At 42.8% G+C, this 17,500-nt stretch overlaps 1 protein-coding gene across 1 annotated transcript in view; it reads right to left on the bottom strand.

Moving 5' to 3' along the window:
- Positions 1 to 11,085: 11,085 nt before the first annotated feature.
- The window catches only part of LOC138051111 (matrilysin-like), a 19,558-nt gene continuing 13,143 nt past the window's right edge, over positions 11,086 to 17,500 (bottom strand). The window contains exons 8-9 of the mRNA XM_068897256.1: positions 12,522 to 12,632; positions 11,086 to 11,202 (exon numbers count right to left, since the gene is read on the bottom strand). Of these exons, the coding sequence (XP_068753357.1) occupies positions 11,192 to 11,202; positions 12,522 to 12,632 (122 nt within the window). The 3' untranslated portion in view covers positions 11,086 to 11,191. The remainder of the gene's footprint in view (positions 11,203 to 12,521; positions 12,633 to 17,500) is intronic.

Below are 17,500 nucleotides of genomic sequence, written 5' to 3'. Positions count from 1 at the left end.
TTTCCTAAAATACCGAAATAAACAGATACTGTGTTAGTCTATGTTCTGTAGAAGCAACGTTAGCTACTAATAAAATCTTTTTGTTTTTTTTTGTAAACGTCAATCGCCGCTCTACATTGAAGTTGTCTTGTCGGTCACAAAAGCTCTTGTTTATAGGTTGACCACTTTTATGGGAATTCATCCCTGTGGTAATATAACATCAGCTCTTTTGACTTTTTTGATAATTACATTGTAAGATAAAGATTACTTATTTAGAAAATGCCTTGTCAAACAAATACGCCTTCGCCCAGTTTCGGGATCAAAATATAACGAGAACACTACCCCAGTGAGAAAGTGTTTGTCGATGAATGCCATGTGATCAGCGTGAACAAGGGTCTTATTTTCAACGACAATAGAGGCAGTACGAAAGCTGCGAGGTTCAATGATTTCATGCTCATCAAGGGATCAATATTGTGTTTATGTTTGTGCGCGTTTCTGCTGACCCGGTTCTTATTGCTCGCAGCGCGAGGAATGCCTGAGGAGGACGTTCCTTCCTGTTCTTCATCCTTAATTAAGGGGAATTCCACTAAAACAAGAAAATAACCCTAAACCACAGAACATTATGTTAACAATAAAAAATGTTCAACCTTTTTTCAATGAAAGTACTTTGCATCCGGAAAAAAATAATTCAAATTTCCCGGGTGCCGCCATAATCGTGACGTGACGTGGTTCACCTATTGTTCCGACACAGAGAGCCTTTGTTTTGGAACGCTTGAAGTGGCTAGAATCCTTTGCTTAATCCCTATGTTTAGGGGAAATCCCAAAATATTATATTGCACAGACAATTAATGTTAAAATAAATATGTCCTTGTTGTCTCAACAAATTCTGTTTTCTGTGTAAGTCGCGCTAATTTCCTTGTTTTGAAAAGTAAGAGGCCACTTGCTGGGAAGTAAAAAAAACTGAGATACCTGAAAACACGCTCGTTCACTTCATTTTTAGCCTTTTTGTGATGTTTGAAACTGCATCAGGGTTTGCTTTGAACCACGTCCACCCACCCTATTGAAATTATTTCTGTGTTTCACTAAAGGGAGATCTTGATTTGCAAGATTTTTAGTACTTACTCTTGGAGGTCAAAAAAGGCAACGCACATCACGCAAATCTATATCCTCATCCCGTCCCTTCACATCCTCCGAGACCCAGAAACACTCAGTCCCGGAAGGAGTAAAGGGGACGAAGTAGTGGTAGTAGTAGTAGTAGTAGTAGTAGCAGTGGCAGTGGCAGTGGCAATGGAGGAGGTGGTGGTGGTGGTGGCAGATATGTCCAGAAATACACATACTTAGATGCATTCGGGTTTCAATAAGCGTCACGAAGTGTCCCCTTAAATGCATACATACATACATACATACATCTATACATACACTTTATTGAGCATCCCTGAAAAGGGCTTTTCAGCATCAATATTGAAAATATTAAAATTAAATAGATGACTTAATTACTATATACTTACACATTACACATATATTACTTAATTACTATATACAAACAACAATTATCATCAAAGATCATTCATGTTACAAATCAGTTCATTAATTAAACGTCTCTTAAAAACCTTAGTATTCGTGATTTCCCTCAAATCTTTACTTAAATTGTTCCATACTTTTACGCCGCGATAATAAAAGCCGCGTTGACCGGCATTGATTCTACAAGATGGAATACTTGTTTTCTCCCCAACTTCAACATCACTCATGTCGTGGAATACAGACAAAAAACGTCAGTGTCCCCCAAATGCTGCTCTTTAAGTAAAGATTAACTGCTGCATTTAGCCAAGGCGAAAAATAACGCTAACCTCTATCTTTACCTTGTTGTTTAAAATAGGTAGCAATTGCTTATCCTTAAAGGGACACTTCGTGTCAGATGTCAAAATTGGGCCTGCATCTAATTATGTGCATTTCCATCTCCTAAACTCTCAAGTGCTGGTTTCAAGCGCTGCACCTCGGTACATCGCTTGAGCTTGTTGGCTAAACCACGTGAGGGGATGGTGTTTACATTGCACTACTATACTAGGTGGAGGACCTGCTCCTGGCAGCCAACGGTCTAGAGGGCGGAAGAGATCTTCAACTAATCCAACGACCAAGTGTAATAGAGTAAACCCTTCAAATTAGGAGTGGAGCCCCGAAGGCGGACCAGTATGCTGTGCTCGCTGACTCTGGCAGCTCCTGCAGCCAATCTGGTGCCAAACGTACTGCTCCGAATTCCCTTGGACCACACCAGTGAGGCCGGGAGAAGGATCTTGACGACTGGGCAATCCAGGATCTCCATACACTTCACCCAGGCTAGCACCCTGGAAAGGTCACTGAAGTGCCGCTGTTCTAGTGACAGAAACAACACGGGGGGCAGCATTTACGAGTTAAAAGCCCAGAGCGTATTTGAGTGAGATCGGGCGCTACAGGTTTTCTCCGACGGTGGGAGCGTCTGTCGCGTCCCACTGGTCAGTTACCGCCCGCCTCAAGATGGGGAGCCCCCAGCCAGCAAGGTGCTGACCCGTCACAGTCTGCTTGCTTCAATGGGTGCTTGGAGTTCACGAAGAGCAGACTGTAAACCCTGCAACAGGAAACAACAAAAGAAGAAGGATAACAAAGCCGCCAGCACTTAGGCTTAACCTGGAACGCCAGGACCATGTGTCCTGGCCTTTCTGATGATCTCAAACAGATCGACGATACAAGAAAGACAGCAGTCATCAGCCGCGAGCTCAAGAGGCTCAACATTGACATCGCTTCACTGCAGGAAACTAGACTTCCATGAAACGGCAGCCTAAAGGAAAAGGATTATACATTTTTCTGGCAGGGGAAGGCCCCGGGGGAGCACCGTGTACATGGCGTAGGTTTTGCAGTTAGAACTCTCAAGTGTCTTTAATGTAACCGCCGTCACAAGGCACAGTTCGCATCCTTTCTCTTTGCCTCACAGCTACCTCAGGCATGACGAGACGCAAGTGGGTCTGAACTGGAAGTACCCGATTTCTGAATTCAATTAAGTTGTGGTTTACTCAGTAATGACTCTTCTGTCAACAAAGAGGGGTAATAGGATTAACATGTCAGTTATCTAATTTAGCCTTGACGAATAACATGCGTTTCTGTCATTTGAGAATAAGCCGTTTTGTTCGTTTCAATCACATGAGCACGGCACGGCCACGTTGATCACTGTGATTTTCTTGCGCGGGCTAAGACATCGCGGAAGGTTATTCACGATTTTCTCGGGTACAGAGCCCGTAGTTCTTAGATCCAAGGAAAAAAGTGGTATGTGTTAAGCAACATAGGTTATGGAGACCGTCTGAGCTGCTGGTGCGCTTTCCAGAGTAATTTGCTCGGTAGATGGAGCTCCGTTTAAAGGAAAAGCTTCTACAGCAGATAAAATGGTCACTTCATCGTTTGGATTAATCGTTGTATTCCTTCGTCATACACCGGATTCACCACTGTATCAAGATGAGCTATTTGAACGGCTAGGAGAATTTTTAAACAGCCTTGACCTTAGCCTTTGCAGAAATCAAGTTATCGGTGCTGGCTGGCTGACTCCACCGAATTGCTGTTTGAAAATGCCATTGTCATCTCACATGAAATGGAGAATGATACTGGCTGCGTCTTACTAACCCCGCCGGACAGCTGTTCAAGTAAGGTAAGTTGCAATCGAGCCATTTGTGGTCACGTAAAACTGGGGCAATATGAAAGGAAAATTCGAAAAGAAGTGTCTGATGTTTATTTTTCGCTTAAAATGTTTGTTCGCGATAGATTTTGATGATCCAGAAGCTTATTTCACATTAGGAGCCTTGTAAACGTTCTTTTCAAGTCTTGCGAACATTGTTATTTTGATGAAAGCAACAGACTTTCGTATTTTATTTCCTAAGCTTATTGTTAATTGACGATTCAATACCTACTCAATGTTCTACATCTCCGAACATGAAGGATTGCCAAAGTAAAGATATCAACACCCCTGGAAAAAACATAGTTAAGACTTGCTTATTGCCTCTTTTTCTAGATCAACTGGAATTCGTGATGATGTGGAGTTTTTACTCGAAGAAGAACTGAGCAGTATCCAGCTTTATGAATTGCACATGGTTTATGCGAAATACTACTTCTGGGTTATATTGGGCTTTTGCCGTATAAATTGACTCTCTTAAAGATGTAAATAATGCATTAAGAAGTTATGGCCCTAAATCCTTCGAGGGTGATAGGCTCACAGAAATGAAGAACAAACAGAAATTGGAAAACACAATGTCGATGTCATGTGTGCGAAAGTAAAATTGAAGCTTTCTTTCTAAATACTTATTGCTATGTGGCTCTCCAGAATGTAATTATTCATAGATGTGTGGCTTTCCAGGATTTAATTCATTATCAATGGCATTTTGGAACACATTACGTGTAGCTTGAGCCTAAGGCTTGTGACTTTCTTTCGACAATAATATAAACGTCTGTCAAATTTCCATCATTTGAGGCTTTAGTATATCTAGTAGGAAGTAAATACATGTAGAATGTAGTCTGTCAATATTTTACTACAAAGGTATCAATATTATTATTGCGTTAAGGTCACACAAAACGTGGCATTCTGGCCAATCTTGATGAAATTGGGGAATATTCTCTTCCAATATTTTAAATCTCTTCTGCATAACTTAACTGATCAGTTTTCAGCTAGAACTGGTGATGTCAAGAGTAGGATCCATATAGACCATCGTAGTGTGCAACAGCTGCTTTTAAAAAATCGTTTCCTATTGTCAAAGCTTGGTTATACTAATGAGGTTCACAGTGGCATCCAGATGTATCGTTGGAGTGTGCAACTGTTAACTTTTAACATTCTTGTCCGATTGTAAAAGCTTGGTTACTAATGAGGTTGATAGTGGCATCCAGATGTGTCGTCGGAGTGTGCAACTATTGACTTTTAACATTCTTGTCCGATTGTAAAAGCTTGGTTACTAATGAGGTTGATAGTGGCATCCAGATGTGTCGTCGGAGTGTGCAACTATTGACTTTTAACATTCTTGTCCGATTGTAAAAGCTTGGTTACTAATGAGGTTGATAGTGGCATCCAGATGTGTCGTCGGAGTGTGCAACTATTGACTTTTAACATTCTTGTCTTATTGTAAAAGCTTGGTTACTAATGAGGTTGATAGTGGCATCCAGATGTGTCGTCGGAGTGTGCAACTATTCACTTTTAACATTCTTGTCCTATTATAAAAGCTTGGTTACTAATGAGGTTGATAGTGGCATCCAGATGTGTCGCCGGAGTGTGCAACTATTGACTTTTAACATTCTTGTCTTATTGTAAAAGCTTGGTTACTAATGAGGTTGATAGTGGCATCCAGATGTGTCGTCGGAGTGTGCAACTATTGACTTTTAACATTCTTGTCTTATTGTAAAAGCTTGGTTACTAATGAGGTTGATAGTGGCATCCAGATGTGTCGTCGGAGTGTGCAACTATTGACTTTTAACATTCTTGTCTTATTGTAAAAGCTTGGTTACTAATGAGGTTGATAGTGGCATCCAGATGTGTCGTCGGAGTGTGCAACTATTGACTTTTAACATTCTTGTCCTATTATAAAAGCCTGGTTACTAATGAGGTTGATAGTGGCATCCAGATGTGTCGTCGGAGTGTGCAACTATTGACTTTTAACTTTCTTGTCCTATTATAAAAGCTTGGTTACTAATGAGGTTGATAGTGGCATCCAGATGTGTCGTCGGAGTGTGCAACTATTGACTTTTAACATTCTTGTCTTATTGTAAAAGCTTGGTTACTAATAAGGTTGATAGTGGCATCCAGATGTGTCGTCGGAGTGTGCAACTATTGACTTTTAACATTCTTGTCTTATTGTAAAAGCTTGGTTACTAATGAGGTTGATAGTGGCATCCAGATGTGTCGTCGGAGTGTGCAACTATTGACTTTTAACATTCTTGTCCTATTATAAAAGCTTGGTTACTAATGAGGTTGATAGTGGCATCCAGATGTATCGTCGGAGTGTGCTACTGTTGACTTTAAGCAGCCCTATCCTGATGTAACAGCTTGGTTACTAATGATGATGTCTGAAATATTGGTTAAAGTTACTAATATTCATTAAGGCGTTTTTCCCACGTGTACTGCATCAAATCGAGAATAGCTTTTGGTAGCACTAATTTTGAATTGGAGTTATCTGTTTGTTTTTGTCTGCAATTTACGAGATTTCTATAAGTAAATCATGTTAATGTGAGTAAAAACTAGGTGTGGTTTTAGGCAGTGATAAAATACAACCACACCTGCTCGGATATGTTTTTCTAGGAAGGAATATACTGAGTACATATTAGAGGATGATGATTATTGTCTCCTGATTATTACTTTCTTATTTCTTTTATAGTGGCAATTTTAATTATTCTTGACTGAGTTAAGGAAATGAAGAATCAAACTGGGTTAAAATGATTTTAACCCAAATTTCATTTTGAAGTATGACAATGATGAGTTTAATCGAATGCAAACTGATGAGCAATTTGCAGACAAGCAATACAATTTTTGTCAATGAAAACGAAATGGGGTGTCCCAAAAAAGAAGACCCGAATACCCCGAAAACTCGAAAAAGTAACCCAAAACCCTCAATTTGGCTAACCCTAGGCCTAAAGTTGGTTTTTTGAGTCACCTCAAGCGAAGTTCAAGTCCTTCATTCCCTACAACTTGTTTCAAAGTGAAAGCTAGGCGATCCGCCATATTTAGCTGAGTAACCACTCTCCACATGTGGCCGGGCACCTTCATTTCCCGTCGGATGTACACTGTTACACTCTAGGTCTAAAAACCAACTTTAGGCCTAGGGTTGAAGGTTTTGAGTTACTTTTCTCGAGTTTTCGGGGTCTTAGGTTCTTCGTTGTCGAGACACCCAACGAAATGCCCTTTTTATAATGTACTTCTCGAAGCGGTGTTACGAAATAGCAAGAAATTAAAAAAAGACAACAAATACCAGTAATCTCGCTATCTGATTGACTAATTAAGAGTCTTGACAACGCTGTTCGCGTCATTTTGGGAAATAAACCAATCATATTGCTAGCAAGTTTTTGACAACGCTTCGCTCCTTCTTTTTCTGATCTTGGGCACCCTCTGAAATAAACATTTACTTTGACGTTGAATGAATAAACTCGAATCCAAACTCGAACATGCCTTCCTCCCTGAATATTGTGGTAAAAAAGAAATAGAATGTAGTTCAGAGGTTTCTGTACTCTTATAGACAACGATATTCGTCATCACAGGTCAACATTAAGACCACTGTGATTAATATCGTTGTCGATAGGAGTACAGAAAACGCTGAACCACAACATTCGATTTATTATGTTACCGAGCAAAATTAAAGACGAAGACGTGTTTAAGCTGCATATAATTTGACTAGTGTTTAAATTAATTTACGCATTGGTGTAGCTCCTTGAGTTTACATCTAAAAAGCGAGATCATTTTGCGTATTGTACTTCCTAATGTCATTTAGGTTCTGCAAGTTTTTAATACGTGGCATTTCATGACCCACCAAGTAATTAAAAATGAAAGCATGGTTTAGCGGCGTCGAAATAAATATTTGACGGGAAAAGCAATGATTGTATGCACCGGCGTATAAAAACTACAAAGGTAACGAAGAGCATTAATAAAATGTTGCTTCTCGATTTGTTTTTAAATTATCTCCTTGTCAAGTCGCGATCCACAGTTGAGAATTTCACTCAAGTCAAATCAGGACGTTCGTCTGCTGGCGTGCTTGTTGAGAGTGTTTTAGAGTGAAATTGTCTTAGATTTCTTTTGGAAGAATCAAGAGAGAGACCCTTCAAACTTCCCCTCAGTCTGGCACCCGAGTTAAACAAAGGCGAAAGGCAAAGAACAAAAAGTGACATTTTTCCCTTGGGATACACGCTTACGCTTGTATGTGTAAGTGTATTAGTATTCGCATAATTTTTATTATCTTGCAGCTTTTCTCGACAGTCAACCCTTTGTCGTTGCTATGTAAATTCCTTTCTTTGGACAAAATATAAAACCCGAAAACCAACAACCAGATGAGTCTCTAATTTAAAGATCCTAAGTCACGTCCGAACGTTGGTACGAACGACACTTTCAATTAACATGTAATAGCTCTGTTGTCTTCCATCGTTAAAGTTCTAATTTTCATGTGTCTGCTGAGTGAAATAAACGTCAACCAATTTCGTTAACAAGACATTTGCTGACAGCTTGAAGGCAGACTTTAACGCCTTGGGCTTTCAAAGTGTTACATTCACCACTGTACCGAATTTCAAGTATGAAAGGAATGCGGGGATAAAAACCCCGCATTCCATCAGGATACTTCCAGATAGACCCCGCTGCGTCTCGTCATGCCTATCATGAGCTTCTACGCCCCCACACTTTGCTCTTCAGCAGCGGCGAAGGAGGAGTTCCACGAGGAGCTTGAGACTGCCATCACGAGGCTACCTACCTCAGAACATCTGTATCTGCTCGACGACTTCAATGCTCGGATTGGTTCAGACCATATCTCCGGGCCCGGATGCATCGGCCACTTTGGTGTCGGTAAACTCAACTAGAACGGGCAGAGACTCCTTGAGCTATGCTCCATTCACAACCTCTGTATCACGAACACGTTCCTTCTCCGCAAAGCCCAACCATAGTGTGTACTGGTGGCACCCCAGATCTCGTCACTGGAACCAGTTGGATCTCTTCATCACTCAAAGACCCTTGCTGAACTGTGTCCTCACTACACGCAGCTACCACAGCGCTGACTGCGACACTAATCATTCTGTGGTCACCAGCAACGTGCGTCTTTAACCGAAGCGAATCAACCGATCAAAGCAGAAAGGACGACCTCGTACGTATCAAAACAGCCATGACTTCAGTCCCTGAACTACGTGAACGCTTTGCAGACGCCATCCAAGAGACCCTTAGCAACTGCCCAACCAGCAGTGCTGATGTGTGATGGAACCACATCCATGATGCTCCGTACAAATCTGCTGTTGGCGCTTTTGGAAAGCGAGAGCAGATAAATCCCGACTGGTTTGAAGACGAAATCGCGGAGCTAGAGCCAGTAATCTCATCCAAGAGAACTGCTCTACCCAACCACAAACAAGACCCCAGTGAAAGATCACTTGCCGCCCTAAGGAAAACCAGAGGCGATGCCCAACGGATTGCTAGACAATGTGCCAACAATTACTGGCGGAAGGTATGTCAAAGCATGCAGGTGTCCGCTGACTGCGCGAACATTTGTGCCATGTGCGAGGCCTTCAGCCCATGCGCCATCAAGACTGCCTCGCTGAAATCGACCAAAGGCGAAATCAGCACCGATCGCACAAAGCAAATGGAGAGATGGACAGAGCTGTACTGGAGGAAGGCCATCGTCTCAGACACAGCGGTTGAAAACACGATCCCCCTGCCAGTCATGGAAGAGCTCGACGACCCGCCCACCAGCGAGGAGCTCAGGAAGCCCATCGACTCCCTAGCAAGCAGCAAAGCCCCAGCAAACGATGGCACCAACCTCCCCCCCTCCCCCCCTCTCCCGAGGTCATCAAGGCAGGCAAACAGACCAGCCTCCTTGAGCATCTTCATGAACCCTTGCGACAGCGTTGGAAGGAAGGAACTGCGCCTCAGGACATTCAAGATACCAAAATCAGCACGCTCTACAACTGTAAAGGCGATCGCAGCGATTGTAACAACTATCGCAGAATATCCCTCCTTACCATTCTCGGGAAGACCTTTGCCTGTGTCATACTGAACAGACTGCAGGCGCTTGCAGAGCCCGTCTACCCAGAAGCGCAATGCGGGTTTCGAGCTGAGAAATCGACAACTGACATGATTTTCCCTCTAAGACAGCTGCAAGAGAAGTGCCGCAAGCAGAGACGGCCCCTGTACATCTCTTTCAGAGACCTGACCAAGACGTTCGACCTGGTCAGTAGGGCACGCCTGTTTACACTCCTGGAAAGAATCGGTTGTTCCCCCAAGCTCCTGAGAATGATCACTTCCTTCCACGAGGATATGAAAAGCACCGTGCATTACGATGTCTCGACGGCAGCTTGTTCAACCTCGCACGGCTCCGTGCAAAAACAAAGTGCCAAAAGTCCTCATTCGTGAGATGCTGTTTGCTGACGATGCCACCCTGACAGCACACACAGAGGCAGCTCTCCAAGAACTCATCAACTGATTCGCTCTTGCCTGCAAAGAGTTTGCCCTCAGGATCAGAACAAAAAATACCAACATCCTGGGCCAAGATGTCAGCTTCGCCCCCTGCATCTCCATCGGTGACTGCACCCTCGACGTGGTGGAAGACTTCACGTACCTTAGTTCCACCATCTCCAGCAGTCTCCGCCTGGACACCGACCTGAATTCAAGAATCGGGAAGGCATGTGAAGGCATGTGAGAGAACTCGAAGCACACCATTAATACAAAGACTCAAGTGTATCAAGCCTGCATGCTCAGAACACTGCTGTACGGAAGCGAGAGCTAGACTCTATACGCCCGTCAAGAACGAAGGCTCAACACCTTTCATCTACATTGCATTAGAAGAATCCTTGGAGTCTCTTGGCTGGACCATGTCCCCAATAAGGACGTTCTGGGAAAAGCAGAAACTCTCAGCGTGTTTGCTCTGCTTCCTAAGAGACGCTTGCGTTGGCTTGGCCATGTTACCCGCATGCAAGATGGCAGACTACCCAAGGACGTGTTGTATTGAGATCTTGGCACTGGCTCTAGATCCACAGGAACGCCAGTACTTTGCTATCAGGTCGGCCCGGTAGTGGTGAAAACGTCGCTATCCACATTCCTTTTGCATAGCAATCGTGCGACAAACGATTGACACGACTTGAGGCCTGGGCACTCAGACAACAAAAAATCGCATAGCCAGTAAAACGGAGGCAAATTTAGAAACTACTTTGCCAGTATTTGCTAGGATCTACTGGTAATGAATCTTCCTTCACATTTTGACATTGTATGCGTAAGACCTCATAGAAAGTTAGTCGAGAATGAATCTAAGTGGCGATGAGTCGTCATGGCTCATAACAGAATTTCTGACGAAGTATGCGACAGCTTTACATAAAAATCTCTTGAAGCTGTCAACCCGCAGTCGAGAACTAAGTTTAGGGAGAAACAAGACATCGACATTGCATATTAAATTTATTCTTATTAAGTTATTCAGTTTTAAGATTTCCGTTGATGTGCTTTTCATTTCCATCTATGGGAAAGTCAGCTGTTTTCACTGAGTCACACGTTACCTGAAAAGAGAGTAACAGATCTATGCAAAAACAGCTCACAATAGGGACTATGCATGAACCCATGTACTAAATACAACCTAAAATAGAAAATATTTGTTTAAGTTAAATGAATATTTATGCCTTCCCAAGATTTAATTCAGTTTTAAGACTGAGGAAGCTTGGGCCTTGGTGATAAACAGTTTTCATTGCAACGGATGCTATACAGCCATATCATCGTCTTTCAGTGTTATATTAAATTGAGAAAACGTTCTCCTCCCCTTGTACCAAGCCCCAGTTCTTTCTTTAGCTTTTCTTAGTACCTAGTGTTTTCATTTCCTCTCCTTTACTAAGCAGCAAGGATTTTATACAAATCAGTTATTTGATAAGTAATAACAGGGGCTTAAACAGGGGAAGGGAATCCTGTGGTGCCCATGCGCCTCCGTTTGACCCTCGCTTTGAAAAATCCTAGCTACGTCCCTAAATAAATGGATAAACTGTTCGACTGAGGTCTCGAAAACTTTAATCCAAGCTTTCGCCAATCTGCGATTATGGGCTTTTATTACATCCATTTAGAAATCACTGGTGATTCTTGCAATCAGATTTCAAGCCTAATTTAGAGTAACCAATCAAATTGCAGGAAAATGAAAGAGAAAAAAAAAACATTGTGTGACAAAGTTTGAAACCTTTGTTCCCAACTGGATCAATAAAATATTGGTACTGAATAAAATCCTGCATTTGAACAATAGACCTTTTTGCAGATACGGCGGCCATTTTGATTTCTATTGTTTCGAAAGACATTATGGGATGCTCAGGGGGCAAATTTATACGTATTTGCCCCCTGTGCATCCCATAATAGCCATTCGAAACAATAGAAATCAAAATGGCCGCCGTATCGGTAAAAAGGTCTATTTAATCGTGTGATTTATAAATGGATGTAACAAAGTGGTAATTGGACTTTGTGTTGTGCAATTTTGGTCTGAAATAATACTTGCGATTTCAAATCGAACTGGCGCTGCATTGCACACTCGTTCAATTTTGAAATCACACGTATAATTTCAGACCAAACTGCACTCCACTCCACTCAATTACCACTATATATCCATGGACTTCCAGTCTAATGTTAACGCTTGGTTTAGCCCAGCGGGGAGAACTCGCGCAATTTGTCTACTCAAGTGGGAAAAAAGGAATAGGCATAAGAAATTATTTTTGCCAAAGACGTTGCTTCTGCTATTCGCATAACTGGCTTGTTTTGGGAATGTTTCGGTTAAATACTCCTGTCGTTATGCCTGCATGTCGATTGCGGTTTTTGTACTAGATTTATGTTAATAAAGGAAACTTACAGTTGAAGCATGACTTGGCGCACCAATATTTGTTCGCTTCAGGGTATAGGTTGCAGTAATATTTACTAAAGGTTTTGCAGGTTTCCGTACGTAGTCTATCTTCACAGTCTCCTTTATTACAAAGAAAAAAGAGACAGACAAGAGATGCAATTTGTTACGGCTTTAAATCTATGATATATAAAGAGAATCGTACTTTTCAGGAAATAGAGCAAGGTTTCACTGAGTTTCAAATACTTAACAATTATTCCATGCGTGCGCGTAAGATATAAGATGGTAAGCAGCGAACGAGGCGCGTAGCGCCGAGTTGGTTATAGCCAGTCTCATATCCAACAAGCGCGAATGGATTAACTGTTCCATTAAATTCCTTAAACTCCAAAAGTTTGGAAGTACTAAATACGAGCAAAAGAAGCGATAAAATCCGAGCAAAATCGAAAAAAACTTGATGAGATGCGATGTTGTGTAATACCTCGTTGTCAGACAGACGCAGGCTCAACACAAAAATATTTCTTATCTTTTCGCGTACTTAGCTTCTAAACGTCGGAATTGATCCAAATATATATTTTTTGCTTTATTCAGAAATAGATTTTGCGGCTTGTTGTGTTAGCGTGAACTTTGGACCGTGTAGGGCGTGCGCAATAGGAACTGGGGAGAGAAGGAATAAAACATGTCAGTTGCTGATTGACTTAGTTTCGTCCTGTGTCTTAAAATTGGATAACGCGTCATGTTGGCAGCGGTGGGATCTTCACATTAGCTTTGAACCTTCGCTACGCTTCCATCTAACTGTGAATTAACCGTTGAGTTTGTTCGGAAAGCAGAAACATAAAGGACAAACAGGACAAAGACATGTCAACCGCCGAGCATGAGGTTTCTCCCGGAGCGATTTCCTCGCAGCAAAATCCACCACCCGTAGCTCAAGCACTGGAAACCGCACCAGAAATCCAGCCGGCCGCAAACTTTCAAGTCCCTCCACCGGAGAAATTTTCATTCAAGCCGGAGAACTGGCCGAAATGGATTCAACGATTTAAACGCTTTTAAAAAGCCACCTAACACACTTTAATTGATGCAATGGGCGATCAAGCTGATGACATTTTCCTTTCATTTGAGCTTACAACTGAAGAAGAAAATGATTACAATCAGGTAAAAGGCAAACTTGAGAACCACTTCAGTGTGAAAAGAAACGTAATCTTCGAACAAGCAAAATTGAATTCCCGAATCCAGGGAGAATCTGTTGACAGCTTCATCACAGATTTGTATGGCCTTTCGAGGTACTGCAATTTTGGTGCGTTGAAAGACGAATTGATCCGAGACCGCATAGTCGTGGGACTACGAAATCGCGACCTCTCGGAAAGGTTACAACTCGATCCGAAGTTGACGTTAGAAAAAGCTACAAACCTGGGAAGACAACAAGAATCGGTAAAGCACCAACAAAGCATACTTGATGGTGGAAGATGACAGTATCGCTAAAGGAAGAAACAAGAAAAAGGAGAAATTTCCTACCAAAAACTCTCCGGTAAGACCCAATTCAAGCCAAACTCAAGTTCAAACAACAAGCTTTCGAAATGTTCAAGATGCTTGTGAAACCCACAGCCAAAGAAAGTCTGTCCAGCCCGTCTTTCTAAGTACAGAAAATGTCAGAAGATAGGACACTGGGCACAAGCGTGCAAGAGTTCAGTAAGTCCAAAATCCGGAACTGTTTTTGAAGTTGAGACTGAAGAATCATTTTTCCTCGGTGAAATAGTAGAGTTAGACGAAGTGCAAAGCAATAGCAAGACACCGTGGACTGCCACGATATCGGTGAATGGAAAACCATTGCTATTCAAGGTTGATAGTGGTGCTTACGTAACAGTGATTCCACGCCACAATTTTCTAATTTTCTCGAATTGAGCCAAGCACGGTTACAACCTACCACCAGGGTTCTATTAGGCCCATGCAAATACCGAATGAACTGTAAGGGAGTGTTCAGAGCTCGTCTTACCGATGAAAGTAAGTCCATTGAAGAAGATATTTACGTTGTAGAGGATCTGGCCCGACCACTCTTGGGCAGGAATGCAGCAGCCAACCTGAAACTCATAAGCAGGGTGTGTGAGTTAACCAGTGACGACTACAAGGCAAAAGTAATGCACGAGTATCCAAGGCTGTTTACTGGTCTGGAAAAAATGGAAAAAGAGTACACCATCAAGCTCAAAGATGGATCAAACCCTTCGACTTGTCAGTGCCAAGGAAAGTACCAATGCCACTTTATGCTGAGACCATATCACACGTTGAGCAACCAACGGAATGGTGTGCGCCAATGGTAGTGACCCCCAAGCCTAATGGTCAAGTAAGAGTGTGTGTTGACCTCACAATGCTAAATGAGTATGTACAGCGCGAGAATCACCCGTTACCCTAAGTTGACGTCACCCTAGGAAAGCTTGCAGGAGCGAAGTACTTCACGAAACTGGATGCAAATTCTGGATTTTGGCAAATAAAGTTGTCAGAAAGTTCAAGACCACTAAACACCTTCCTTACACCTTGGGGTCGGTATTGCTTCAACGTTCTTCCCTATGGGATCAGCTCAGGTTCCGAGAAGTTCCAAAAGTGCATGGGTAGAATCCTTGAAGGATTGGAAGGAGTTGAGTGCAACATTGACGATGTCCTTTGTCATGGCCCTACCCAAGAGATATATGACAGAAGATTGAAAGCAGTTTTACACCGCCTGTCCGCAGAAGGCGTGACACTCAATGTCAACAAGTGCATTTTCAGTGCGCCAAAGATCAAGTTTCTGGGAAACGTTGTCAGTGCTAACGGAATTGAAGCAGATCCAGACAAAATAACAGCTATTGTTAACCTTCCAGCACCAAGCAAGGTTCATGACGTGCGTATATTCCTCGGTATGGTGAACAATATGGACAAGTTCGCAGAGCACTTAGCTGACAAGACAAAACCTCTTCGTGACCTGATGCTGAAAGAGAGCCAGTGGATCTGGGGGCCGCCACAAGAGAAAGCCTTCCAAGAAATCAAGTCTAGCTTAACAAAAGCACCAGTCCTAGCATTATATGATCCCAACAGAGAAACAAAGATTTCTGCTGATGCATCATCTTTTGGATTGGGTGGGGTCCTCCTTCAAAAGCAAGATGATGAAAGCTGGAGACCAGTGGTATTCATATCCAGAGCACTCACCCCAGTGGAGTGTAGATATGCGCAAATCGAAAAAGAGGCCCTTTCCTTGACCTGGGCATGTGAGCGATGCAGTGACTACATCGTGGGTAAATCCATCATTGCAGAAACGGACGGCAAGCCACTGGTGCCGCTTCTTACAAAGCGTGCACTGAATGACGTCCCTCCTCGTATACAGCGTCTTCGGATGTGCCTCATGCGTTTCCACTTGAAAGAAGTCATCCATGTGCCTGGAAAGGAAATGTACGTGGCTGACGCACTCTCTAGAATCCAGCCAACCAGTTTTGAGTGTGAGACCACAATAAAGGAACAAGAGATGAACATATATCTCGACAGTGTACTTGACTCACTCCCTGTGTCACAAATGAAGTTACTACAAATCAAGGAGGCTCAAGATGAAGACTCCCTTGAGGGCTGGCCGAACAAGTTTCATCTTCATGACACACTGAAACCGTATTGGTCAGACAGAGGAGAGCGTAGTGTAGTTCAAGGAGTACTGCTAAAATCATCAAGAATTGTTATCCCATCATCCCTGAGGTTAAAAGTCCTCTACAAGCTACACGAAGGACACCAAGGGATAACTAAATGCAGAGAGCGAGCTAAAAGGTCTGTTTGGTGGCCAGGTTTAAGTCGTCAGATACATGATATGGTGGAGAACTGTAAAATCTGTGCAAGGCACTGAGTAATCAGGCCAGAACCACTCATGGCAACACCCTTCCCTGAGTGTCCGTGGCAAATGACTGCAACTGATCTCTTCGAATTCAATTATATCACTTACTTGATAGGGGCTGATTATTTCTCTCGTTATGTAGAGGTAGCGGCAATGAATAAGACAACCAAATTGTCTGAAGTTATCAGAGCGCTCAAGGCGATCTTTGCATGACACGGCATTCCAGAGGAAGTCAGGAGTGATAACGGTCCACAGTATGCATCAGCAGAATTTACCCAATTCGCAAAGGACTGGGGATTTAAACATACAACAAGGAGTCCCCGTTTCCCACAGGCAAACGGCGAGGTTGAACGAGCAGTGAAGACTACCAAGTCTCTTCTGAAGAAAGACAAAGACCCAACCAAGGGACTGTTAGCATACAGATCTACCCGACTTGCTTGTGGACACTCGCCAGCAGAGCTACTCATGGGACGGAAATTCAGAACCACCGTTCCAACTTTCCATACAAATTTGGCCCCAAGTTGGCTTGACATCGACAAGTTGCGTCAAAAAGAAGCAGAGAGCAAGGACAAATTGAGGACCAACTTCAACCAACGTCACAGACCTGTTCCGCTAGAGTCACTGCAACCCGGCACCCAGGTGTACATTAATGATGGGAACACCGCAGGAACAGTGACGGGAACAGTTGCCAGTGCAGCAGAAACACCAATATCCTACACGGTTGAGACAGTTAGAGGCACAGTGAGACGGAATCGATCACACATCACACCAATTCCTGGAGACAGACCGGAGATGCCGAGTAGCAAAAAAACCTGGGTCTGTAGACAAGCCACCAGCTCCTGTGAAGTCCCAAGGCAAAATAGACTGACCAAGCCTTCGCTTAGGTTGAAGGAGAGTTTAGGACTTGCATGATTCAGGTATTGTTATATGTTCGTTTTAAATCTCAGACAAGATCTAGTCGTCGTTTCTTATTTTTGTTTGCTGTCTGAGATGAGAACCTTAAGTTGTTTGTGACCTTAAAAAGAGTTGTTTATGGCCTTGAAAAGGGGAGATGTTGTGTTAGCCTGAACTTTGGACTGTGTAGGGAGTGCGCAATAGTAACTCGGGAGAGGAGGAATAAAACATGTCAGTTGTTGATTGAATTAGTTTCGTC

This window comes from Montipora capricornis, chromosome 6, assembly GCF_036669925.1.
Source record: "Montipora capricornis isolate CH-2021 chromosome 6, ASM3666992v2, whole genome shotgun sequence".
Taxonomy (NCBI): Eukaryota; Metazoa; Cnidaria; class Anthozoa; order Scleractinia; family Acroporidae; genus Montipora; species Montipora capricornis.
This window is presented reverse-complemented; position numbering and strand designations above follow the sequence as displayed.